The 27,206-nt window shown below is 36.9% G+C and overlaps 2 protein-coding genes across 2 annotated transcripts; one reads left to right on the top strand and one right to left on the bottom strand.

Moving 5' to 3' along the window:
- The first annotated feature begins 16,019 nt into the window (after positions 1 to 16,019).
- Positions 16,020 to 18,317, top strand: LOC104119916 (25.3 kDa vesicle transport protein SEC22-1). The gene is made up of 5 exons (XM_009631529.4): positions 16,020 to 16,437; positions 17,235 to 17,395; positions 17,539 to 17,682; positions 17,759 to 17,826; positions 17,903 to 18,317. Exons 1-5 carry the CDS (start codon positions 16,247 to 16,249, stop codon positions 17,996 to 17,998), a joined length of 660 nt encoding a protein of 219 aa, XP_009629824.1. The 5' UTR covers positions 16,020 to 16,246; the 3' UTR covers positions 17,999 to 18,317.
- Positions 18,318 to 18,651: 334 nt separating this feature from the next.
- LOC104119915 (transcription factor LAF1-like) lies at positions 18,652 to 22,429 on the bottom strand. Its single transcript, XM_009631528.4, has 3 exons — positions 22,042 to 22,429; positions 21,114 to 21,243; positions 18,652 to 19,440 (listed from the first exon to the last, which is right to left on the bottom strand). The coding sequence occupies exons 1-3, from the start codon at positions 22,175 to 22,177 to the stop codon at positions 18,867 to 18,869; spliced, it is 840 nt and encodes a 279-aa protein (XP_009629823.1). The 5' UTR covers positions 22,178 to 22,429; the 3' UTR covers positions 18,652 to 18,866.
- Between the last annotated feature and the right edge of the window lie 4,777 nt (positions 22,430 to 27,206).

Here is a 27,206-nt window from a genome sequence, read left to right as displayed (position 1 = left end):
ATTTCTTACTTATTGATATTCATATTGTTGCCTTCGGAAGTTTTGCTCCCGGAACCAAGCTATTTGCTGTCTTATCTCGATTTCAACGCTAAGTCTTGCATTTTGTTTTATTTATTTAACATTTTGGGATCAAATCGATTCTCTTGTCTATATACCACGTTACAAATTCAACTATACCATTTTACGGGTAAACAACTATGAAGAAGTAGTAACAACAACCATGAAACCTTAATAAATTAAAAAAGGAATCAAGTTTGTGGTTTTAATCATATAAGTAGTAACAGTAACCATGATAGTTTCAAACTCTAGATAGCCTGTTTGATCAGAAAAATGAAAGCAAACTACGTTGAACTCGTTACATATCTTTTTTCCGTGATTCAAATAAGCATTGAAGGTAAATGAGACACAATCATCTTCAGGTTTCTTGTAGAATTCCTGTACCAGCAGAACATGAGAACTATATCCAAAAATACAACTCCGATGGATCTGAATTAACAGTCATATCTGGTTGTCCTGATGGCTGAGACTAATATACTTGAGAAGCAGTTTCTTCAGATGTAAGTTCCAGAAATTGTTTATCTCATTATCTGTTCTTCTTGTTAAATGGGGGGCTATGGCAGAAAACCTGAAGAATTTTAATGCTTGACCAATGAAAATGAAGAAAGAGGGCAAGGAGAACATTGCATACAGAGTTTAAAGCATTATAAAATATTCTAAGAGATGATACGGCTTAATATTATGGCTAAGAGTTGAAGTTCCAGTATATATAAGCCAGGTATTGAAAGGAAATTAATGCATCTATCTTATGGTTTAGAGGAAATTTCTGTGGAACCTTCCACTTTTAAACTCTCTAACTAATTTGTAGCTAGCTAGTACGATTTTATACAACAGCTTTATGGAGAAAATTCCATGACTTCCAATCATTAGACCTTCATTCTCCGAAAGCGCCTTCTTTTGGCGATCAGTGTATGAACATTTGATAACTTACCGAAGAATTGTAGTAACAATTAAGTAGTACAGTTTCTAAGTAACATAATAGTATAAATACGATATCAATTCTTTTACAATGTCAATATATAATCAAACTCGCATACAAAGAGGAAAAACAGAGAAAAAGATACATAAATAAAAATAATTTGAACATAAACAAATAGCATCCGAAGAGTTAATTTATGAGGATTACATTCACAATATATAATGGAAGTAACTACAGTAGACAGCAGGACATCCGCACGGCACAAATCACCATATTTCATCTCCACTGCCACATCGTTTATTATTAAAGATAGCGAGAAAGTTAGAAGTTTCAAATAGCATATTTTAAGAACTAATTAAGAGAAATTCCACCATCCAATACTTCTTTTATAGAATTACATCATTAATTAATCCACAGGACTTTCTCGCAAATATCCATATTAAGAAAAGTTGAAAGCAATTAGGAAATAATCATGTGAAAATGTTCTTCAATTTGCATGCGTAGAGAACTAAACAAATATAGAAAAATGGATTGTAACAGATGATGAAGATGGAAGAAATATAACAAGGAATGTGGGTGATTACTAATTGAGGTGTAACTTCTTGTTTTTATGTAAGTTGATGAACGTTTTGCACTTTGCAGTGAGCTAGGCAGCAACGTAATGCAGAAAAGAGAGATCGTTGACCCCGAGAAGACTTTTTGAATAGATGTAACATGTATAAAATTACAAGCTTTAATGATACTTTTGGTTTGTGCCAAACTAAAAGTTTTTCTTTTGGTACATGATACGCAATTGCCTCATAAGAGGTCTAGCGGTCGTTGCAAATATAATCTGATTTACAAGTCCGGAGTCGAATCCCATAGGGAATTAACCTACTAATTACAACCACTAGTTTCACACAAATTCAAGTATTCAACTTTCAAAAATATTAAATAACGATTTGAATGTTTAATAACTAAGAGCAAAGTAATTAAGATACAATAATTTATACCTAACGGAGCAAATATTGTAGACAAGATTGAGAATATCCCCCACCACGTTTCCTGTAAATTCGCTCAAGTATTCTCTACCGATCGTGAGTACTTTGGGTGTCGTAGCTCTCTCTCTCGAGTAACTACCATAATTTACTAGACGTATTCTCTCGAACTATACTAGTTGGCACTAATTCACCGCTCACTACGATCACACCAAGGTTTTGTTATCTCTAATCCCGCCTTTAAACCCTCCGTATTGATCTCTCAAATACGTTAGGAGTGGTGTTGCTCAACAACTACATAAATGTGTACTCTCTCTCGAGCAATATACACACTAAATAGGTACAGTTAATTGCGAGCTCTTCAATCAACAACAATAAAAAATATAATTGAACAAGTAGAGAAAAATCAAAGGCAAATCTATATTAGACGTAGTAGAAAATCATCCTCCAATAGGTCCATCAAACCCTAGATGAAGGGTTTAGCTACTCATAATATTATGTAAGATTACAATATAAAAAGTCATAACCAGCAATGCAAATATGAAGAAGAAAGTGAAAAACTCATAGAAGAATTCTCCGCCTTGCTCTTTTCTTTGTGTTCTTGCCTCCTCCCGATCGATCTTCTCAAAAAATGAGTTTAGAGACTATTCATATGGGATAGGATTAGCATGGGCCAAAAATAATACAAGCCCACTTTGGAACAGCCTTTTTAAGTTAGCTCGTTCACTCTCTAGTGCGCACGCGAGCGTGAACGAGCGAAGTGTTTCTCTTTTTCTTTTCCTTCTAGATCTCTCGTGCACTTCCATGCCTTTTTGCCATAATCCGCTATTTTTTCTCAAGCTTTTCCTCAGCTAAATCGTTCACTCTTTCGTGTGCACGCGAGAATGAACGAGCAAAGTCCTTCTTTTATCTTTTGGTCCCGAATCAACTTCTTTTGCTCACTTTTCGTCCAACTTGCTCCTACATATAAGAATGTACGTAATGAACATAATTCACTACAAAAACTCATGTAACCTACCGTAACCACATAAGTTATCATATGAAAGTACACCAAAAAATATGCATTTTTGGCCGTTTATCAACACCCCAAACTTAAACTCTTGCTCGTCCTCGAGCAACTTTCAAAATTATGCACAATGGCAAGAAACACATTTTCAAAATATACTCAATCATCATACCAATGACAATGGCTTATACAAACACTTAAAATTCAACATGAGAACTATTGACATCTTTTTTCAAAAGTAGACCCATGCCAAGACTATTTAAAATATTTGTGCGACTTTTTCTAATATCCTAACCTCAAAAGATGACTTCAATACATTCCATACTATGACTCACTTCTTATGTCAACTCAAAATGCTCGGACTTAACCAATCTCTTATAAATCATGTGCCCTCACCACAAACCAATGAGAGAAATTAGTCCACACACTCAAATATGCATTCAAGTATAATTTACGGACTTACAAATCGAAAGAATTCGCTCGCTCTCTCAAAGAAATCTATGTGCATCCCGAGGTCATTCTATAGGCTTGCCCGTAGTATATGTCTCTACTAATTTAAGCTTGCGAAGTCTCGGATCAATTAGGTCTTTCCAGGTTGTAATGTAGGCTAAGGGATGAGTAGGATATATTTAGATATAGTGACTAACCCTCCCAAGCACTTTAATACACTACACTTAACTTTCAAATACATACTCTTCATGACCAATTCAAGCAATGCCACAAAATCTTATACAATTTGGCCCTTCATCTTTAAGCACAACTATGCATTCACTAGCTCGGATAAGAGGAATAGGAGGTGTATTTTCTATTTTTTTATTTTTTCAACACTCTCCATACTTTGGGATGTCCGGCTAATGATTTTTGAAAACATACGTGCACCTTTTGGTCTTTCTGTGGTTTCACTCAAAAGCTACCTCAACTCTCACCTTACTCTTCTAGCGACTTAAGTGCTTTCAGAGGTAAAGGTTCAAAAGATCTAATTAAGAACAAAAAGGGAATCAGCTTGTAATGTGGGTGCCAAAGAAAAGGTTTATAGGCTCAAATGGGCTATCTAAAGATTTTTTTTATGGTGGCATACTAGCTCAATGGACAATCAAAGAAATGCCTACATCCTCTCCAAGACTCACAAAGCTTACTTATTTTGCTTTGACTAACACAAGGGGCAAGTTCTAGACTAACACACGATAGCACAGAATGTAATCAAGCCTCACATCACACAATACCCATGATTCACTCCAGACGGCTCAGACCTGACACTCTAGTTAAACAACTAAGTACAACCATCATATTAATTCAACACATGGAAAGTAATCATAGGAGTCAACAAATGAACTTAAGCATCAAAAGAAAGTCATATATATTCTCAAGGCATGTGGGCACATAGAACACGAAGAAGAAAATTAATTCAAATATTACAGCTCTAAGTCACCGGCATAAAACATGTCAAAAAATATTGATACTCAAATTTTTTCATTCCATTATCAATTCTATAGAAGAAAGAAAAAGAAAAATCTTTTTGCATTTTTATTTAGACTTTAATCCCTCAAAAAAACTGTCAAAGAAGTCCATCATCGGGAAAAGTTCAAAAATTTTGAAAATTCTACTTAAAAAAAAATACTACCCGGTTCAAAAAAAATTGGCATCCTCGGGAACGAACCGTGGTTTAAAGAAAACCCGGGATTACGCCAATTAAAAAAAACTACAATTGTACAATTACAATTCTGATAACCCTACCCCACACTTAAGGATATATACTGTCCTTTGTTGCAAAAGATCATAAAAAACAAAATAAAGCTCAAAAGTAGAGTGGGTGTCAGAAGCTCCCTGAAAATCACTCAAGCTGCAGTGAGGACCGGCCGTGACCATCGGTCCTCAATGCTGATGGGTCCTCCAAATTGACACCAGACGTGTCGACTGCCTCTATCAGCTCACCCGCTCTAGCCCAGATAGGTCCAGTACTAGCAGCTCCCACAACATGTTCACCAGCTCCAGATGGGTCATCAGCTATTGTGCCCTCAATTGCACTCATATCCATTTGTATCCTAATGTGTGGTGGCCTCGGTCTATAAATTTCCTCAAGTATCTTAACAAACTGCTCTCTCATCCACTGCTCTCTTGTCTCCTAAGCATATAGCAAAGCATGATCCCGCACCTTCAATTCTTCCCTTAACAAACGAATCTCGTTCTCCATAGCACTCAAGCACTCATAAGAGATTTTCTTCTTAGCTTTGTCCCCATATGGATCTTGCACACTGAAAATGTTATGTAATGCTTTGTCCATTGCCTGCAACAACACATCAATGGACGTAGCCAACTTCACACTGCCCCTCTTAGCTCGTCTCATTTTTTGCTCAAACTCCTACAAAAGTGCAGTTAGTGTGTGGACGAAATAAAGTCCCCACTGCATGTTATCCCAGGTCTTGTACATATGGCTCTGCATCACTTCCCCAATATTCATATCAATACCTATCATCAAAGAAAAAATAAGAAAAACACGCTCCCATATGACAATAGTCTTGTGTGTTGCATGCATCAGTCTATTACAAACCCAATTTAACCATGCCCTGGCTTCTTTGTTCAAGTACTTCTTCGCTAGGCCTTGGTTCTTACTCCACCTAGCACCAGATGATGGATCACATAGAACTTCTAGCATACGTGTCCGATCAGGCCGTCGTTCTCTCCTCTAATATTTTTCCATGGATCGTTCAGGAACGTTGTAGAACCTGTTGATTGCCTCTGCGGAGATGTCCACCTCATGACCTCTAACCCAAACAATGTCATCATATTTTTTAGGATCCCGGTTGGAATATAGTTCTTGCATGGGTGTCAAGTTGGCCTTTCCTTTTGGTCCCTGTGCAAAGTGTGTCCACCCTCCCCGCTCAATCTGTGCCACTATGTTCGGACAAGCCTTACCGGCGGACGTCATGTTCAATGGTCTTTCATACATCTTGGGATTTACCTATTTCCATTTAATGTCACCCCACAATTCCTAAGCATCCTCACTCATGTGCTTATCTTGCCACCCTGCGTTGCCAACTAGAGCACTAGGTTCGCCTTCACCTTCAGGTAATGGAACTATCATCTCATCCTCAAAGTTGTCAGATTCAGACTCGGACTCGGACTCAGACTCCACAATCTTATGTGATTTACTTTTCTCCTTCAACTCAGCTGCTTTTCGCTTCTTAGCAGGAGGCGAATTAGAAGCTCTTTCTCGGATTTGGAGTGGGGCTTCTCTTTGCTTAGACGGCTGTGGGAGTTTCTACATGGGCAGCTCAATAATCATAGCAGTGGCCCCATTAGCTACCTCAGAACTCCCAGGTGCCATATGATCATTCTTCCTCTTTGTCCTCTTCTCTGTAGTTGCTGTCTCCGATATGTTCTTGTCAGTCTATGTCTTTTTCGAGGGAGGTTTGCCAGCACCTCCTGCTCCATGACTATGAGTGGGTGTTTTGGAGACAGCCATAGTACCTATAGAAGAAACAATTAGAATTCTCAGAGTAAGCATGCAACATCAAGTCATTAAGAGTAATTCAATGGGTACTCAGAATGCCCCAACTGTGCCATTAGCATATTTACCAAAATCAGTCTATTCATGTAACTTTTAGATTTTTACTCAGATGATTGATATTACAACATACAAGTATTATAGTACGACTGAAACTTCAGAGAATAGCCATTACACCATAGCAGTTGAGTCAACATATAGCCTTGTTCGACAAGTGACAACTATTAGCACACTAACAATTTGTTCATGATTCTTCTACAGTTAACAACAAAAGCATAACGTGTAGCGCGCTACTGAGCAGTACCTTGACAAGCTTAAGTAGATACTGTAACCCGACTACATATCATTCAAGTACGACTATAGACAGGCAGCCAGCGTGTATATAATCTACGGGCAGCACACATAACTCATACAAAATCCCTGGATGAAGGCACGCACTTCTGTGCCTAAGTCGGCCGAGGTTTCACTTTTATCCAAAACAAATGCAAGTGACGTGCAACCGACCTAAATGGACACCCCACCCTCAAGAGAAGTTCATAATACCATTGGACTTAGGCCAGCTACTCAGACTTCACAAAGCTTATTAAAAATCTCATTCAGGCAATTCATCGGATACCTTGTATGCACAATTTTCTATTACTTCTTTTAATCCCATTGGTATATGGTATTCCCTCCCAATTTGAGTGAGGTGGTGGGAATTCTAGTTTCCCATCTCACCATGTTTAAACAATAAACAATTTCCAACAAGATCTCCTTGTAATCAAATATCCTAAAACAAATAGGAGAAATGAAAGAAAGAAAAAAAAACAGAAAAAGAAAACAAGAATAGGGCCTGGGACGGGGTTGCACATGATGGGGATGGGGTGAAACAAAAGATGGAGAAGATAGGAAAAAGAAAGAAAGAAAAGTGAAAACAAAAAATCTTACATGATGTGTGTGTGCGCCGCGAGAGACGAGAGGCAAAGGAACAATTTTATTTTGTTTTGAGGTTTAATTAAATGGGGGGGGGGGGGGGGGTTTAAGAACAATTTGGCAGTGGTCGCGCGTTTTAGGCAGGCTTCACTATCATTGGAAAATTTAAACTCACATGCGCTTGTGCATTCTCGCGTGTGCACGAGGGGGTGAACAAGCTATTATGAACACAGAAAGAAGACTCGCGCAGTGGCCGCGTGTTTTGGCCATACTGCGCTGTTTCTGGAAAGTTTGGCTAGAGTTCTAGCTCATGCAATTTCACACGAAGCGAGGACTTGAACGAGCATAGGCCGAGCCGAATTTCACTTGTTCTTCCTCCACACTCTATCTCGAGTTCGTCACCTCGAACCTTGCTCGAATGTATTCTATTGACCCTGCACCTACTCACACACATATTAAATTATAGAAAAGTCAAAAACAAATAAAGAAAATAGCAAAAAGCAATAAAATTGGGTTGCCTCCCAAAAACCGCCCGATTTAACGTCGCGACATGACGAATACAACATTAAAATGGGTTGCCTCCCACGAAGCGCCTGATTTAACGTCGTGGCACGATGCAGGCTATCGAACTTATTTCACGCAACATTTGAGGCTCCTGCAAATGAGTAACCGATACAACCTTTTCCTCATCCATGCCAAGGTAATGTTTCAAGCTTTGCCCATTGACTCTAAACCTGTTCGTTCGATCCAATTTCCACAGCTCCACTTAAGAATACTTGTACAACTCTAAATGGTCCCGACCATCTAGATTTCAGCTTACCTGGAAATAATTTCAATCTTGAATTATACAACAACACGAAATCTCCGAGTTTGAAAGTCCTCTCTTGAATTTGCTTATCGTGCATGATCTTTATCTTTTCCTTATATAGCCTGGTGCTCTCAAAAGCATGGTAACGAAACTCATCAAGTTCATGAAGCTCTGTGACTTTGTCTCAAGGTTTAATTGCCTTAATGCCCAAAAAGCTCTATCCTCTAGCTCCACCGATAAGTGACACGCCTTTTCATACATCAATTTGTACGGTGACATACCAATCGGAGTTTTAAATGCAGTGCGGTAGGCTCATAGTGCATCATTCAGTTTTTTCGCCCAATCAGTTTGAGTAGCATTTACAGTTTTGGTCAAAACACTCTTGATTTCTATGTTTGACACCTCCACTTGCCCACTTATTTGTGGGTGATACGGTTACGACCTTATGGCGAACGCCATATTTCTCCAACAACTTTGCAAATGACCGGTTGCAGAAGTGGGTGCCTCCATCACTGATGATCGCTCTTGGAGTACCAAATCGGGCGAAGATATTCTTTCTTAGAAAACCAATAACTCCCTTTACATCATTTGTTGGGAGTGCCATGGCTTCTACCCATTTCGAGACATAGTCCACAGCTACGAGTATGTAGTTGTTGCTATATGGGCTGACAAATAGTCCCATAAAATCGATTCCCCATACATCAAAAACTTCTACCTCTTGAATTAGGTTCATGGGCATCTCATGTCGACGTGAAATATTCCCCGTCTGTTGGCACTCATCACAGCTTTTCACCCAGATGTGTGTATCTTTAAACAACGTCGGCCAATAAAAGCCCGACTCCAGCACTTTAGCAGCTGTCCTTACTCCTCCAAAATGGCCTCCATACGGGGAAGCATGACATGCCTGCAAAACAGAAGGTTGGTCTATCTCGGGAATGCATCTTCGGATCATGTTATCAATACAAATCCTAAAAAAATATGGTTCATCCGAGAAATACATGTGACAATCACGAAAGGAATATTTCTTTTGCACAAAGGACAAGTCATAGAGAACAATACCGCTCGCCAGGTAATTTGCAATATCTGCATACCAAGGCGCTACCTCAAGGCTCGTGGATAAAAGTTGTTCATCTAGGAAAGTCTCCATGATCTCTTCCACTTCAACCCTCTTTTCAGCTCCTTCAAGCCTAGACAAATGATCAGCAACTTGGTTTTCTGTTCCCTTTCGGTCACAAATTTCCAAGTCGAACTCTTGCAGCAGTAGCACCCCATCAAATCAGGCACGACTTTGACTCCTTCTTCTCAATTAGGTACCTGAGAGCAGCATGGTCAGTATAAACAATTACCTTCGAGCCTATCAGGTATGACCTGAATTTGTCAAATATGAACACCACTGCTAGCATCTCTTTCTCTATCACTCTGTAATTCAGTTGGGCACCACTCAAGGTTCTACTTGCATAATAGATTGGATGCATGACTTTATCTTTTCTCTGCCCAAGAACTGCTCCGACAGCATAGTTGCTTGCATCACACATCAGCGCAAAAGGTTGTCCCCAGTCGGGTGCCACTATTACTGGTGTAGTCACCAGTCTCTTCTTCAACTCCTCAAACGCTACCCTACAGTCATCAAAAAAACACAAATGGGTGATCTTTTTCAAGCAATTTACACAAAGGGTTAGCAATTTTGGAAAAATCTTTTATAAACCGCATGTAAAAACTGGCATGACCAAGGAAACTTCTTATGGCCTTGACAGAAGTGGGTGGAGGTAACTTCTCAATTATATCAACCTTAGCACGGTCCACTTCAATGCCCTTACTTGACACTAGGTGTCCCAAGACTATACCTCCATGTACCATGAAATGGCCCTTCCCCCAGTTCAGTACCAGATTAGTCTCCATACACCTTTTCAATACTCTTTTCAAGTTCATAAGGCACTCATCGAATGAGTTCTCCACCACTGAGAAATCATCCATGAAAACCTCCATTATGTCCTCTACCATATTTGTGAAGATGGCCATCATGCACCTTTGGATTATGACGGGTGCATTGCATAGGCCAAACGGCATTCTCCGAAAGGCATAGATGCCATACGGGCAGGTGAACGACATTTTCTCTCTATCCTCCGGGGCAATAGAAATCTGGTTGTACCCCGAGTATCCATCCAGGAAGCAAAAGTGTGACCTCCCCCGCTAATCTGTCTAGCATTTGATCAATGAAGGGCAACGGAAAATGGTCTTTTCGGGTGGCCTTGTTCAATCTTCTGTAATCCATACAGATTCGCCATCCTGTGACTGTTTTTGTTGAGATCAACTTATTGTTCTCATTTTGCACTACAGTCATTCCACCCTTCTTTGACATATACTAAATCGGGGTTGACCCAGTTGCTGTCAGAGACGGGGAAGATGATTCCCGCATCTAACCGCTTGATCACTTCTTTTTTCACCACTTCTTTCATATTGGGATTCAGCCTTCTTTGATGTTCTCTGGAAGGTTTGTGCCCATCTTCCAGTATAATCTTATGCATCCAAAACGTTGGGCTGATACCCTTTATGTCTGCAATGGTCCACCCAATTGAAGTCTTGCACTCCTTTAGAACCTGCAAAAGTTATTCTACATGCACATCTAACAAACCAGATGAGATAATAACAGGTAATGTTGAACTAGGTCCCAAGAAAGCATACTTGAGGTGGGACGATAGCGGTTTTAGCTCCAACTATGGTGGCTCTTCGATTGATGGCTAAGTTGGAAGGGTCTTTCTTTCTTCTAAGTGTAAAGGCTAAAATTCGAGCTCTCTTTTCCAGTACCCTTGGCCTTCAAGGGCCAAAACCCACTCCGCTAAGTTCTCACCATCTGTCTCTTCTAGGTTCATCAGTCAGGCCGCTAGTGGGTCTTTTGCATTCAATGCCTTATCTTCCTCCTCCAAAATCACATCCACATCTTCTATCAGAGAGCAGTTAGCAAACTCACTTGGTCGCCACATAGACTTCTGCACATTGAATATTATCTCTTCATTATTCAGTCTCATCTTTAGCTCCCCAGTTTCACAATCAATTAGAGCTCTCCCAGTGGCCAAGAATGGCCTTCCCAAAATTATGGGAATTTCCTCGTCAACCCGATAATCCAGAATGACAAAATATGTCGGAAACATAAACTTTCCAACCTGCACAAGTATATCATCAAGTATACCTGATGGCTTCTTCACCGTTCGGTCAGCTAGTTGTAGTAACGTGGATGTGGTTCTCGCTCTTCCAATTCCTAACCTTTTATAGATAGCTAAGGGCATAAAATTTATGCTTCCCCCAAATCACATAATGCTTTAACAAAAGCATAGTTGCCTGTTGTGCATGAGATTGTGAAACTCCCTGATTCGGCTAGCTTCTCAGCTATAGGTTTCGTCACGATAACACTACATGTCTGAGTTGGTGTAACAATTGCCAAGTCTTGAAAGTCGAACTTGTGAGACATCAAGTCCTTCATCATTTTTGCATAACCAGCCATCTCCCTTAAGGCATCAATCAGTGGAATGTTCATTTGAATCTACTTCAGCATTTCCATGAATTTCTTATACTGCTCATCCTTCTGATATTTGGTCAACCTCTACGGGAAGGGTGCTAGCGGTCGCTTCTTTCCTGTGACTTGAGTTTGATCCTATTCAGGCACTTTTTCTACTGCCTTCTCTTGCACTCCCTCAGCCTCATTTTCAAACTTTGTTTCCTTGTTTATTTCCTCCTGGGTGACATGATTCTTACTTTTGTTAGCTTAGTTGACTCATCTACCTCAATTGGTACTGGCACAAGTATCTCAATTGGTCAGCTCTCGCGAGAAATTTCTTGATCTAGATCAAGATCTCTACTATTTCTCAGACTCACAGCCATCAACTGCTTCAGGACCTGCTCTTTCGAGTTAACATGTGTGTCCGCAGGTAATGCCCCTTGAGGACGATTGTTAAGGGCCATGGATATTTGCCCCAGTTGAATTTCAATGCCCTTGATAGCTTAGGCATGTGATACTACCTTTTCTTGTATCTGGTTGACCTTTTCTTTCATTTTCCCGCTGGACCCAATGAGTTGTTGCAACATTCCTTTTATTTCAAACAACCCATCATCTTGTCGCACTATCTATTGTTGTTGTTGTTGAGGTTGTTGATAAGCTAGTTGCAGATTCTGCTGATTGTACCCTTATTGCCTTTGATAAGGCACAGCATGACCCTGTGGTCGTGCAACTCCAAGATTATTATTATTGTTGTACTGCTGATGTGCTAGCCTATATTGTTGATTTTGTTGTCCCCAAGTCTGACTGCCTTGTCTCTGGCCTCCATAATTGCCCATATAGTTCATATTCTCTTGATAGTTCTAATTTTCACTCTCACCACTCCACGTGCACACATATGGCTGATTAATGCATGGTGTGAATAATCCTCCATTTGTCGTGTCAACTATGTGCACCTGCTTCTGGCCTGACTCATCAATCATTTTGGTTAGGATACTCAATTGCATCATCATCGTAGCCATATTCTCAGCCATGGAGTTGTTTGGGTCTAAAGCTACTGAGTGAACTACAGGAGTGATTGCAGAGTCTCTTGTCATCCATCATGAGTTTTGAGCCATTTTATCAAGTAAAACCTTGCATTCCCTGAATGATTTACTCAAAAATGCTCCATATGCTAAAGCATCAACATTTGCTCGATTTAGTGTCTTGAAAGCTTTCTCAGGGTCCGATAATGCTTCGTACAATTCACCAATTCTTAAGGAGTTTCTAGGCATGCACCTGCAACACATAAGACTACAAACGTTAGAGTTTCAATATAATGAATTTCAAGTCGAGAAACCTGACTAAACTAAGAATTTTCGCAATTCATCTAGCTGTAATTAATAACAACATTAATTTAAATTTGATCACGCCCAACTATGCCTCCTAAGAGATCTAGCGGTCGTTGCAAATATAATACAGTTTACAAGTTCGGAGTTGAATCCCACATAGAATTAACCTACTAATTACAACTACTAGTTTCGCACGAATTCAAGTATTCAACCTTCAAAAATATTAAATAACGATTTGAATATTTAATAACTAAGAGCAAAGTAATTAAGATGCAGTAATTTATAACTAACAGAGCAAATATTGTAGACAAGATTGGGAAAAGTCTTGGGTTATGATTTTTCCTATTGTCGGAATCTCCCCCACCACGTTTCCTATAAATTCGCCCAAGTATTCTCTACCGATCGTGAGTACTTTGGGTGTCGTAGCTCTCTCTCAAGTAATTACCATTTATTTACTAGACGTATTCTCTCGAACTACGCTAGCTGGCACTAATTCACCGCTCACTACGATCGCACCAAGGTTCGTTATCTCTAATCCCGCCTTTAAACCCTCCGTATTGATTTCTCAAATATATTAGGAGTGGTGTTGCTCAACAACTACCTAAATATGTACTCTCTCTCGAGCAATATACACACTAAATAGGTACAGTTAATTGCGAGCTCTTCAATCAACAACAATGAAAATATAGTTGAACAAGTAGAGAAAAATCAAAGGCAAATCGATATTAGACGTAGTAGAAAATTATCCTCCAATAGGTTCCATCAAACCCTAGATGACGGGTTTAGCTACTCATAATATTATGTAAGATTACAATATAAAAAGTCATAACCAACAATGGAAATATGAAGAAGAAAGTAAAAAACTCATAGAAGAATTCTCCGCCTTGCTCTTTTCTTTGTGTTCTTGCCTCCTCCCGTCTGATCCTCTCAAAAAGTGAGTTTAAAGACTATTTATATGGGATAGGATTAGCATGGACCGAAAATAATACAAGCCCACTTTGGAACAGCCTTTTTAGGTTAGCTCGTTCACTCTCTCATGCGCACGCTAGAGTGAACGAGCGAAGTGCTTCTCTTCTTCTTTTCCTTCTAGATGTCTCGTGCACTTCCATGCCTTTTTGCCATAATTCGTTGTTTTTTCTCAAGCTTTTCCTCAGCTAGCTCGTTCACTCTTTCATGTGCACGCAAGAGTGAACAAGCAAAGTCCTTCTTTTGTCTTTTGGTCCCGAATCAACTTCTTTTGCTTACTTTTTGTCCAACTTGCTCCTACACATAAGAATGCACATAATGAGCATAATTCACTACAAAAACTCATGTAACCTACCGTAACCACACAAGTTATGATATGAAAGTACACAAAAAAATATACATTTTTGGCCGTTTATCCGTACACAATCATACATGCACTCCCATAACAATGCCATAGCATGTGGGCATATGTAAAACTACAAATTTTACGGATACTTTTGATTCTGGCAAAATCTTTTCATTTCTTTTTTGAATTTTATGCATAGTCAAATATCACAAAAAAAATAGAGCAGGACCAGTAATTTGTATAATCTAATTTTAAGTAACAACCAGAATAAGAATGATTATTTACATGAGTATTAAGGTATGTTAAGTTAAACAATTCGTTACATTATCAAAGTGTATAAATTAATCCAAATCAAAGAAGTTTGTGGGTCCAAGTTTGTATGAAACGCGTCGCAATGCATCTACTTCTGGAGAAAATAAGGACCTTTTTGCTCATGGTGGGACTGACATGATTCTTGGGGGCCAAGCATTACAATTACAGTATTATCAAGTCAAATGTACTTTCTTTCATGTAAACATTAAAAAGGTGAAGAGATCGAGACTAGAAATGAGTCATCTCTCAAATTCCTTCAAACTATTTCTTTAACTTCTTTCTAACGAGGGTGAGGTTTTTTCTTTTCACATTTTAGTATTAACACTATCTTGTGTAAGTTGAAGGAAGAAAAAAAAAAAAAGAGAAAGAAGGATAGTGCCTCGTTTGGATTTGTTCTACAAATAAAAATTTGTATACGGAGCTGAATAAGCGATTGCTAAATACACGATTATTTAGCGCATTTATCCTCTCTCTTTTTCTCTTTTAGAGTATTAACTATTAAGGCATATGACACATGCATTTTTTGAAAATGTTATACGAAGTTCTTAGGTGTTTGGCCGTAGAAACTTCATCAAAAGAAACTATTGCCGAAACGAGCTAAGAGGCTCGTTTGGTATTCTTTTCCCAAAAAGCTGTTGCAAACTTTTTTGGATAAGAGTAAAGTGCATGCCTTTGAACACCTTAACAGTTTTGTTTGGAACCTTCATTCAAACACATAAAAAATATCGTAAAATTTCCTAGATCATCTATTGTATTTGTTCTATAATTGTGTTTATGTATTATAAAGGCTTAGAAGTTAGAAATATCCGGAATAACGAGGAAAACTGAATTTTTCTGTTCATCTTTTTTTTTAATCGCTGTTAGTTGTTACTTCTGGCCCCAAATTCCAAAAAATGTGTGTTTTCAGTTACTCCATAACTTACTCGAATTAGTAAAATTTACCAATGAATCAGAAATGTATCATCTCAAAAATACTAAATAAATTAATCATATAGAACATAATCCCATGAGTCCTTGTTGTTGCAGAAACATCCTGGGTAAATTAAACCCAGGAGGAGCGGGTAAATGACTACGTAATAAATGAATAAATGCTTTATAAACGTGAAAGGGTCCATTAATAACGTAATTAATACAAAGAAAAAGCATTTAACTAATGAGCTGTCAGGCTTTTACCTTTGTCAACTGGTAATTAATCATAGCGGAAAAACAGGTAATTAATTACTATGTGAAAGTGTAGTCAATTTTCCTTCCTTAAGTCTTCCAATGTGAAAAAGAAAAAAAGAAAAAAAGAAAGAAAAGTTGACTACTTTCAACTTAAAATAACTGTTCCATTTCGTTTTCATCCTTTTGTATCCTTTTAAACTTTTTGGCCACCCTAGCTAAGGACTTCTTTAGGCTTTTTCCTGAACCGCGTCTAGAGAACTTTTGATGAAACAAAGAATAACTTCATACCCAAGTTCTCTCTCCTTCATTATTTGGTTTATTTCCTTTATTTTGCATCCATTTATTTGCTATAAAAGCCATAGATAGTATCCCCTTCATCCTTAAAAGGCTAACAGGAAAAGATAAAAAGGAGATCAGAAATTTCAGCTACTGTTTATTCTTATTTGATAAGGGATGGTGAAGCTGACAATTATTGGGAGGGTGAGTGATGGGATGCCCCTTGCCCAAAATCCAAGATTTGTGCAAGAAGAGAATGATGTCTTAACAACTTACAAGCAACAAGCTGAGTTCCTTCTCAAGGAAATTTCTTTACGAGCCTTGCCCTCTTCCAAGATGACCATTCTTGTAGATCACCACTGCTTCAAGTATCCTTTTCTTTTCATCTACTTTTACATTTGATTTTGTAGGTACCTGTCCGAACAAAGTTCTATATTGATAACTTAAAAATGGAAAAGGCCTTCTGGGAAAAATCATACTAATCTGAAAGATTACATCATACTAAGAGTATTTTGAGCTGGTTAATCCCAACACATTTTTTGTCAGGTCTAACAAGCTGAATGTTACTTCTTTTATGGTCTATCAAGATTGCGGATTTCCATTACTTTGATGATTTTAGTGGCCTTTGGACATAAGAATTGTAAAATTCCGGAAAAGTGTAATTTTTCAAGTAAAAGTGGTATTATTTGGAAATTAGATTTCTGTTTAACCATGAATACAATTTGGAGTTGTTTTTGAATTTTTTTGAGTTATTTGAAGTAAATTTTTTGAAAAATAACTATTTGGAGTTTTTTAAATTTTCAAAAAATTATGAAATTCAACTTCAAGTGAAATTAAAATTTTCATGGCCAAAAACTAATTCCGAAAAAAGTAAAAAATTCTCGGAAAAAATGAAATTTCTTTTATGGCCAAACAGCCCTAATATCACTTACATAGGCTTATTAGAATATTTCGACCCCTTTTACCCATTAGTTCATTAAATTGATTTATTAACATGATTTTTATAGTATTTGATATTTAAAAGAAAAAAGACTGTATCAATTCTCTATTCCTTTTCGTCCGTCATTTTAATTGTCGACTCTTGCCGTTACAGCTGGTAGCTACTATATATTGTAGCTTTACATTCCACAATTAACTCTTTACACGTAGTCTTTTTTACTTTCAGCTACATAGTTGAGAATGGGATTTGCTTTCTTACGTTATGCGAGTCATCCTATCCAAGAAAGCTGGCATTCCATTATCTAGAAGATTTGCATCAGGAGTTTGAGAGATTAGATAAGAGCCTCACAGATAGAATTACAAAGCCATATACCTTCATCAAACTTGGTAATCTTCAAAATGTTCATTATAGTTTAATTTATTGTTGCATTAGTTATTTTAGGTACAGAGAAATCCTCTGTTTTAAGACTGAAGTTTAGGCAATAAGGTGTACTTCTGTTCCTTTTTGCATGGTTGGCTGTGACTCGCAGATACTATCATTGCCAACATTAGGAAGCAATATGTGGATACAAGAACACAGGCAAATTTATCTAAACTAAATGCTGATCGTCAAAAGGATTTAGATATTGGGACAGATGAATTATCACTAATAACAGAACGAAGGCGAAGACTAGGTAAGCTTGTCGCATAGTTACTGCAATTCTGCTTTGTTTAAGTTGAATTATATCTTAGGATACTTAATGCAACCAGAAAGGATGGAGAGGCTGATGGTTGCTCATAGAAGTACTTCTCCAATCTGGGAGTCTAAAAGGCTTGAGGTATGATCAGTGCCAAATCTTCTTTTAGTATTTGACGATAAAACAAGAGGGTCTAATTTCAATGGTTCAAATCCAGATAATCGCACTGAAATGGACACCAATTACAATCCTTCTCGTTGTTGCTGCTGTTCTTCTATGGACCGGCTTAATCCTCCAAGATGATTTCAGATAATGGTGAGCCAAACTTCATAAACTCTGAAGCCATAGTCAGTTGAAAGACTTCCTCCAATGTCTGGATCAATGGTGCAAATGAAGAAATAAGAAGATTTTCCACTGACCGAGACTTACAGGGGCCAATTAGCAAGATTCATTTTCTAAATTTCAAGCCTGCATATATTTGATATATACTTGAGAAAGTCTTAAGAAAGTGGAAACAAGTAGCTAATATGCATATTGTTATTGTGCTTTGATGCTCTATTCATCTGATTATGTGTATTGTAGATGGATCAACTTATTGTATTTATTCTTAATGTCAAGCTGTTTACTTATTAGATTACTTGGCACTTGCGAGTCAAATGGTTACTGTCAAGCCTTGCAGCACTTCTTAAGAACATCATCATTTGCAAAATCAGTACTATAAACTATTATGTGAAATTTCTTGGTTATAGTTCGTGGAAGTAGTCACCTTGCAGTAGGGTAGGCTGTCTACATGACACCCTTGGGGTGCGGCTCTTTCTCGCGGGATGCTTTTTGCATTGGACTGTCCTTTTTAGTTCGCGATTTCAGACAAGGCCATGATGCTCTTTCAAATTGATCCAACTCGTTTGATGCCATTGTGCTATCCATTTCTTTCTGCTAAGTGCTAAATATGGAAAGACTACCAAGTTAAAACTCTCAGAGCCTTTTATTTCAGATATAATGAATTTGACTTTGTACAACATGGAATACAAGAAAGGAGAAAACATCTATGGTAAAAATGAGCACTAACTAGACCTTTTGCTGAAAGCTTCCCTCTTACTTAAAGAAGAAACAGGACCTAACACTGGTGGTTCCTGCTTTATTTCCTCCAAACACTATTTTGTAAGATTGTAAAAGAGAACTCATATGTACATCACATCATCATTTATGCTGAATTCCCCTGACATAAATTCCTCAAATCCATTTGCAGAGATGGATTCCTCAAACTTGAGTTGGGGTTGAAAAATATCATCTACTGTCCCATTGTTAACCTCTTGATTTATGCCATTCACATAGCTACCGCCATTCATCGGTATACTGTGCATGAATATGTCTTGCAACTCTGAATTATTACAGCCAAAGCTATTCTTGGAAGGATCAAAGTTGCTTGAGTTCTGGAAATCTTGACCATTAAACTGATCTAACGAAAGCCATTCCGCGAATAATACTTTGGGTAAATTACTCTTTTGAGGCTCTCTTGGAAAGTCCAACTGTGAAGCAGATTGATCTGAATCAGCCAATGATCCTTCTATGTGTTCAAATGAGTCCAAACTAGAATTTTGGGTGATCAATTTCTTGGAAGTAGGTGACGATTCTCGGTTTCCAGATGTAGTTTGTTCTGACGATTTGGCTACTCTCTTCTTTAGATAAGAGTGCCAGTGGTTCTTTATTTCATTATCTGTCCTTCCAGGCAAGTGTTGTGCAATCTGAGACCACCTGTTTAATTAGAAACTTACAAGTTATAACTAATGAATTCACTTTCATTCTTCAGATTCTCAAGAGTCGTAAAACTCACTCCAAATGTTTAATTCCTAAATAAAAATTCCTTTATCCTATTACTCTACATATATATACGCAGTAGCTATCTTGTATCAAGGGTGGTCAACCAAACACTTTATATGATCATATATTATATATATTTTGAAGACACTTAATACAGGTCTAAGAGGCAGCCAAATGACCAAAGGTGTTCGCATTGAGAAGGAGATCATGAGTTCAAATCCTTTAATATTCTTTTGTTATCCAAAACTAATTAAATAGAGACCACTGTATTTGGTCTAATTCATGACTCTTTAATATTCTTTTGTTATCCAAAACTAAATTGAGACCACTGTATTGGTCTAATTCATGACTCTTCTTTTTTAATCTAATTTTTTCTAATAAATAACTCTTAAATGAAGCTTAAAACTTTTGTAAAAACAATCAACCAATATTAAAACTAGTTGTTAATTGTAATTTTTTTTATTAAACAAATTTGAAGGTTGTAAACCCTCTCAACTCTCTTTTTCCTTTGATTTTATGCATGCTTACTAGAATTTCTTATGTTATCATTTTTATGTTACGTTTTATTTATAAATTGTAGTTATATCATAAGTGTTTTATGGTTTATTAGTTAAATACTAGTACGTAGTTTAATTTGATTTAGAATTCTCGGTGTACACACTCATCTAAAAAAGATTATTAACTTCTTTAAAGATTAAAAATCCTTAGTGAGATTCATGGCTCTCTCTATATATATATATATATATATATATATATATATGTGTGTGTGTGTGTGTGTGTGTGTGTGTGTTATTCTTTACTTACAATTCATGTGATTTGCCTTAGGCTTTTTCAGAGTGATTTAAAAGAAGGAACCAAGAGCTCCTAGTCAGAAGTTGTGAAACTAGGTAGTTTGATGTCTAATTAACTGCAAGAATTGAGAAATTTTGGAAGAAATAAAGACTTTATCGTCTATGCACTGATAATATATATTTATAACCTAAACGACATGTAATTGTATAAGCAAGTGTAATTTAGTAACCTGAAAATAATGCAATAAATTGTTTTAGAAACTGATAATATGAAAATTATTACACTGTTAGGATATATAAATTAAATTCATAAATAAAACAACCTATTTTATCTACCGCTCTTGAGAAATTCACATAACCATGTTTAGAAAAAGTCCGTCGACCATCATAGCAAATATTTGTTAATATAAATAACTGGCAGCAAAGTAGGTGAATCCTTATAGGATATTGTTTTGAAGTCAACTTACAAGAATTATTTACCACATACTTGTGTTTTTCTAATTTAAAATGGTTGAGGCAGTCAAAAAAGCTGACTACCCCTTCGAATTCGAGAAGCGTCATTAATGGAAGATATGACGCTGAGAAAATATTCAATGAACAAAGATTAAATACTAAGACATGAATAAGTGTAAAGTAGTTAAAATTTCATCCTAACTAATATTTTTAAAGGGCCGCGTACAAGAGAATCATGACAGATAATATGAGACGGAGAGAATAATTATTATTATTTGAGATATTATTAAAGATATAATTAAGTAATTAAAAGTTTATTCTCTCGATCAAATTTAAACAAATTGATAACACAAATTATCTTACTTGTTGCCAAACATGGCATGGAGGGTCAGGATTGTCTCTTCTTCGTCTAAGCTAAATGGCCCTCGCTTTAGGCCTGGCCTTAGGTAATTAATCCACCTCAATCTGCAACTTTTTCCATTCCTTTGCAAGCCTGTAAAATGATTAATTATATTAACAGGAAAACCACTGATGTCAACGATAATACATGTTAGACGTGGTCTTAATAAACCTCTCTCTTTCTCTCTGCTTGTGTTGAATTTCTCAAAAAATATTCTATTGTTTGTTGACTTCTTGCTGCCATCTTATAAGTTGTTACACTAAAAACTATTCCCAAGTAGTGCGCCAAAGATAACGAACTCGGCTGAGGCCTATTTCTACGTACATAAGCCATCGTACTGTTTTAATTTTAATTATTGTATTATAATCCCACTTTTCCCAAAAAAGAAAAAAAAAACCATACTTTCAAACTTTTAATCATTAACAAAAAAACTTTTCTATTACACTCGTCAACTAGACATGGTCTTGGGTAATTTGTTCACAGCTGGAATGAAGTCAGTCGTGAAATATTAAAAATAGACACCAAGAAAGAAAAAAAAGAGAAATGTACATTTTTAGCTTTTTGTATTTTGCCAAAAAAAAAAAAAAGAGTTAACAATCATGGTGATGCTCATATCTCCAATCATCAAAAAAATGATATTGCTGTCATTGACAAGGATGTGATACAACAATCCTTTTTCATTCTTTTACATTTTCATGCACCTTAAACAAAGAACACCAGAAATCTACATCAGAAAATTTCTATACTAGAGAGTAGCGTCGAAGTACAAAATTACACTTGAGTGGGAAATAATATATATACTATTGGCCACAGTTAATTAGCAACAGTGCAACAAATTAATGTGTTGCATGTTATGAAAATTTGAAGATGAAGAATGTGAATTTAACTAACCGGCATTAATGGGGACAGAGCTCCAGCAGCTATGACCATGCTTAATGATATAGTTTTTGAGCTTGTCATCTTCATCTGGGGACCATAATCCCTTCTTGTGCTTTTGCTTTGTCTTGTCTACTGATTTGCACCCCATTTTTGTAAGCAAAAGATAAATGACTTTTTTGTGTGTGTCTCTGTAAAGGGAGAGACAAGAGAAAAAGGAGACAGTGGAAGACTTGATGTTGAGGTTAGCCGACCTGGTATTTAATGGGAGGATTAGTTGCCACCAAATACTAAGCTTTAAAAAAAACGACTTAATGAAAAAGTGAAAAAAGGAAGTATTTGTCCTTCCCACATGAGATACTAATACAATTCCTCAACTATAGGGAAGTGAAAATGAAACAGGAAATAAAGTATCCTCTAATTGGCTTGTAGAGATAGAAAATCAATTGAATTGTTGTCCATCTCAAAGAATTTTTAGGAGCTAACAAGAACCACTTCCCACATGAGATACTAATACAATTCCTCAACTATATAGGGAAGTGAAAATGAAACAGGAAATAAAGTATCCTCTAATTGGCTTGTAGAGATATAAAATCAATTGAATTGTTGTCCATCTCAAAGAATTTTTAGGAGCTAACAAGAACCACTAGAGACAAATGAGTCTTGCACCTATAGTACTATACATATATATCTTGTGTCATTTATCATGCTTAAACCTACTAATTGACAGACATCACTAACTGTTACTTTAGCCTTTTCAAGAATCAAATATTTATATGTTGTCTTCACTTAGATTCTTTGAAACTATTACTCTCATTGTTGAATCACCCTCATCATGTTATAATTTGCATTAGACTATCTATCCCCGAAAAATTTGAGGTGGTGAAAAAAGATTTTAGAAAGACAAAAGGGGTATTGTCCTTAATGATCACTAGGTTGCTTTAATTTACTTCATTACTTGTTGAGATAACTTTTCAATGAAATCAATTAAGGGCCCGTTTGGCCATAATTTTTCTTTTCTTTTTTTCAAAAAAAAAAATTATTTTTTTCGGAATTAGTGTTTGGCCATGAAAATTTCAATTTCACTTGAAGATCAATTTTAAAATTTTTTGAAAATTTGAAAAACACCAAAAAACTGTTTTTCAAAATTTTCACTTCAAATCACTTGCAAAAAATCAAAAATAGCTCCAAATTATATGTATGTCAAAACACAACTTTAATTTCCAAATACCATTTTCATTTGAAAAAAAAAAATCACTTTTTTCCGGAATTTCACAATTTTATGTCGAGACGCCCAATAAGAATCCTCAAGTAACATTAATTTTTCCTCCCTGTCACTATCAAGTAGCAGCCTGGACAGGGCCGGCTCCAACCTTACATGGAGTAAGGCGTGTGCCTTAGGCCCCCAAATTTAGGGGGGCCATTTAAAAATAATAATAGGTCCATATGTATTTAAAAAATAATATATATAAAGGAAAGAAAACATTTTAGATATATAAATAAAATGATAATTTATCTTACTTAAAAATGTGTAGATGAATAGTTTTCATAACTTTTGTTTTTCATATTTTACTCCTTCATAAAATAATTTTCTCTCTCTTCCTTAATTTGTCCAAGTCAATCTTTCTTTTTTTTCAATCTCTTTATATTTCAGAAAACCCTATATATTTTTTGTGTTTCTCTTTGTTATTCTTACTCACCTTCTTTTTTCAAGATTTCACTAGTTTAAGTGTTCAGCAATATTTTTAAGCTCCCAATAGTTCTATACTTCTATTGCTTTGTAAAATCTTATCTAAGATCAATAATATCTCAAGAAAGATTAGATATTTTGACTATATTATCATTCGAGCAAGAATTATTAGAGAAAATGGATTATATAAAAAATTATTAACAACTTTATATCTCAAAAAGTTAGAAGAATAAACTTCAAATAAAAATATATCTGATAACTTTCTTTTAAAAATTTAGGCCTCATATTAAACTTTGGCTTTAGGCCCCGTGTGTGCTTGAAACGCCCCTAAGCCTCGATCAGAGTCAGACAACCATGTTTTACAACCTTCTAATCACAAAATTAAGGAGCTTAATATATGTCATAATTTGCATGAATTAAACTGTGCTTCAATCGTTTATATATTAAAGTTCAACATATTTTGAAGAAGTTCAATTGCATAGATGATAAGAACAAAATTTAGGATCCCACCAATAATTATTATGGGACAATCTTAGTGTTGTCGATGAAAAGTTTTTAGATCTTGTTTAGGTTTACCTCAAATAGTTAGTAGTGCAATTATTTAGGAATTCTTGGTGTGGAAATCCTTCCAACTACTTCCTTCTATTCTCTTTTTTCTTCTTAACTGGTTCACAACGTTAAGAAAATCTCAACCAGTGCATTAAAACCTAATCTTTTCTAAATTATTTTAATGATCCAATGAAGTTTCTCCTCAACTAGATAAGTTTAACTAATTAATGAAAACAGCAGGAAGAAGTATTTTTATTACTCTTGCAGACCTAAAATATCCTAGCCAATGTCCTTATTGGAGAAAAATTGAAATCATTTATAATACTACAGTTAGTGCATCACTTGTTGAGGTGAACAAACTACAAAAATTTGTCAATACCTCTATGTTCAAGAAAACAACAGAGAAAAAACCAGATTAATCTATTCCAAACTATGACAAATATTAAAGACCTTGGCAGGTTCTGATCAATAATGCATATAAATGGTTGAAATATTGAAAAATATCAAAGGGGTTTCATTATCACAAATATTAAGATGCTAAAGTCCAAATTTCAATACTAACCCCTGTCGAAAAAATATAAAACCTTAAAGAAGCTTAGTATAATATTATAAACCAATCGCTTTCTGTCACGACCCAAAACCAACCGTCGTAATGGCGCCTATCGTGGAACTAGGCAAGCCAACTTCTCAACCAGTTCAACCAAATAAAAACTTTGAAAATATATACGGAAGCAATTTATATTAAAGAAAATCATTTTTGAAACAGAAATAAATCCGCAACACAATACAATCTATTCCAAAACCGGTGTGTCACCGAGTATATGAGCATCTATTCCGGGATACAGTCTACTACAATGCCTAGGGGATAAGAACTGAAATACAGTTAAAGATAATGAAGGAGAGTCAAGGCCTGCAAACGCCATGCAGCTACCTCGATAGTCTCCGAGATCTCGACTCCTCACTCAGCAGCCACTGTAACCGGAAGCATCTGTATCTGCACACGAGGTGCAGGGTGTAGCATGAGTACAACCAACTCAATAAGTAACAAATCCAAACTTTGGACTGAAAGTAGTGACGAACTCAATCGGCACAGTTCAATATAAAAAATAACAGTGCAGAAATGTAGACATGCTTTCAAGTTCGATTGATATCTCAAAACAGTAAAAAATATGAAGAATATAACTCCTCCACTTCTACATGCCAACGCACATGTTGTATGTGATACACCATGCTGATAGCCTCATGTGCTCACACTCTCAAATGCTCAATCACTCAGTACTGTATATGGCCCATACGGCCCAGGGAAGATCGATCCCGGAACATATACATCACTGATCATCAGTCACCTAGTACTGAGTAGGGCTAATCCAGTCCGTGGAGAAGATCCATCTCCAAGTATATAATGCTTCGGACAAGATCCATGTCCAGGGAAGATCAATCCTTCTATATAATCAATCGCGCTCACCGGGGGCGTGTGCAGACTCCGTAGGGGCTCCTTCAGCCCAAGCGCTATCATAAATCAGTATAACCGCTGCGGCGTGCTGCCTGATCTCATAAATGTCACTCCTAATCAGGCCCTCGGCCTCAGTCAGTCATCAATCTCTCTAATCTCTCTTTCACGGGCTCACAATGTCATGATACTAGCCCGAAAATAGTGATATGATGTATCAATAAATAACAACAGAGACTGAGATATGATATGAAATGATTGAATATGACTAAGTACGAAATATCAATGAAATCAGTAAGACAACAACAAGAAATGACCACCATGGGCACCAACAGTACCGTCATAAAGCCTAAACATGATATCTAGCATGAGTGACAGTTCAATTATCTTATCACATGATGAAAACACGGATATCAACAAGATAGAACCGCTATACAGTGCCATGGAATCGACCAGGTCACAATTATCATGGTGCATGCCAGCACGCCCGTCACTTGGTATGTGCGCCACTTTAACACCAATCACATAACACATAATTTGGGGTTTCGAACCCTCATGGCCAAGTTTAGAAGTGTTACTTACCTCAATTCGAGCAAAAACTCTATTCCAACATGCCTTTGCTTCTCAAATCGGCCTCCAAACGTCCCTAATCTAGCCATAAGAAGTACAATACAATCAATATGAGCTAAAGAAATCAATTCTATAAGTAATTACAAAGTTATAACTCAAAAATTTGAAATCGGCTCAAACTCGGCCCCCGGGCCCATGTCATAAAATACAACAAAAGTTACAAAATCCGAAAACCGATTTGACCACGAGTCTAACCATACCAAATTTATCAAAATCCGACATCAAATAGCCACTCAAACCCCCAAAAATAACTCTCCAAATCCTTAGCATCAAACTCTCAAATTACACCTCCAAGACACCCAAATTAGGTGGGAAAATCAATGGGAATACAAGATTATTTATCAAAAACAAGCACAAAGGACTTACCTCAAGAATCCCCTCGAAAACCCTCTCAAAATTCGCTTTAGTCCGAGCTCAAAATGTTTGAAAACGAAGAAAATCGCGAACCCTTATGTTTATATGTTCTGTCCAGTCAAACCGCACCTGCGGTCCCGATTTTGCGGTGAAAACTCCGCACTTGCAGAAGTCACTTAACTCACCTGGGCTCGCACCTGCGCTCCAGGTCTCGTAACTGCAGAGGTGCTTTTGCGGCCCATGATCTGCTTCTGCGGAAACAGCCTACACCCCTCAACTCCTTCACACTCCGCTTCTACGCCCTCTTCGCCGCATCTGCGGCCTCGCAGGTGCAAAAAGGACCTCGCACCTGCGACCTCTGCCAATTCCTTCCTGGACCGCTTCTACGGCTCCCTTCCCACTTCTACGGCCTCGCACCTGCGGTTCCCAATCCACAGGTGCGATTACACCAGCAGTTGCAAATCTTCAGCAATTCTTCAACTTCAAACCTTGGTCTGTTAACAACCC

The sequence above is a fragment of the Nicotiana tomentosiformis genome, chromosome 3 (assembly GCF_000390325.3).
Source record: "Nicotiana tomentosiformis chromosome 3, ASM39032v3, whole genome shotgun sequence".
NCBI classification, from domain to species: domain Eukaryota; kingdom Viridiplantae; phylum Streptophyta; class Magnoliopsida; order Solanales; family Solanaceae; genus Nicotiana; species Nicotiana tomentosiformis.
The sequence above is the reverse complement of the archived record's forward strand: the minus strand, read 5'-3'. Positions and strand labels throughout refer to the sequence as shown.

Bases quoted from the DNA above. Each gene is read 5' to 3' on its own strand.
- LOC104119916 (XM_009631529.4), top strand. From the start codon at position 16,247: ATGGTGAAGCTGACAATTATTGGGAGGGTGAGTGATGGGATGCCCCTT. The intron at 16,438-17,234 runs GTATCCTTTTCT...TTTTACTTTCAG, and splicing joins GTAGATCACCACTGCTTCAA to CTACATAGTTGAGAATGGGA. The intron at 17,683-17,758 runs GTAAGCTTGTCG...TAATGCAACCAG, and splicing joins AGAACGAAGGCGAAGACTAG to AAAGGATGGAGAGGCTGATG.
- LOC104119915 (XM_009631528.4), bottom strand. From the start codon at position 22,177: ATGGGGTGCAAATCAGTAGACAAGACAAAGCAAAAGCACAAGAAGGGA. The intron at 21,244-22,041 runs GTTAGTTAAATT...ATCATTTTACAG, and splicing joins CTCTGTCCCCATTAATGCCG to GCTTGCAAAGGAATGGAAAA. The intron at 19,441-21,113 runs GTAAGATAATTT...CTAATTAAACAG, and splicing joins CATGCCATGTTTGGCAACAA to GTGGTCTCAGATTGCACAAC.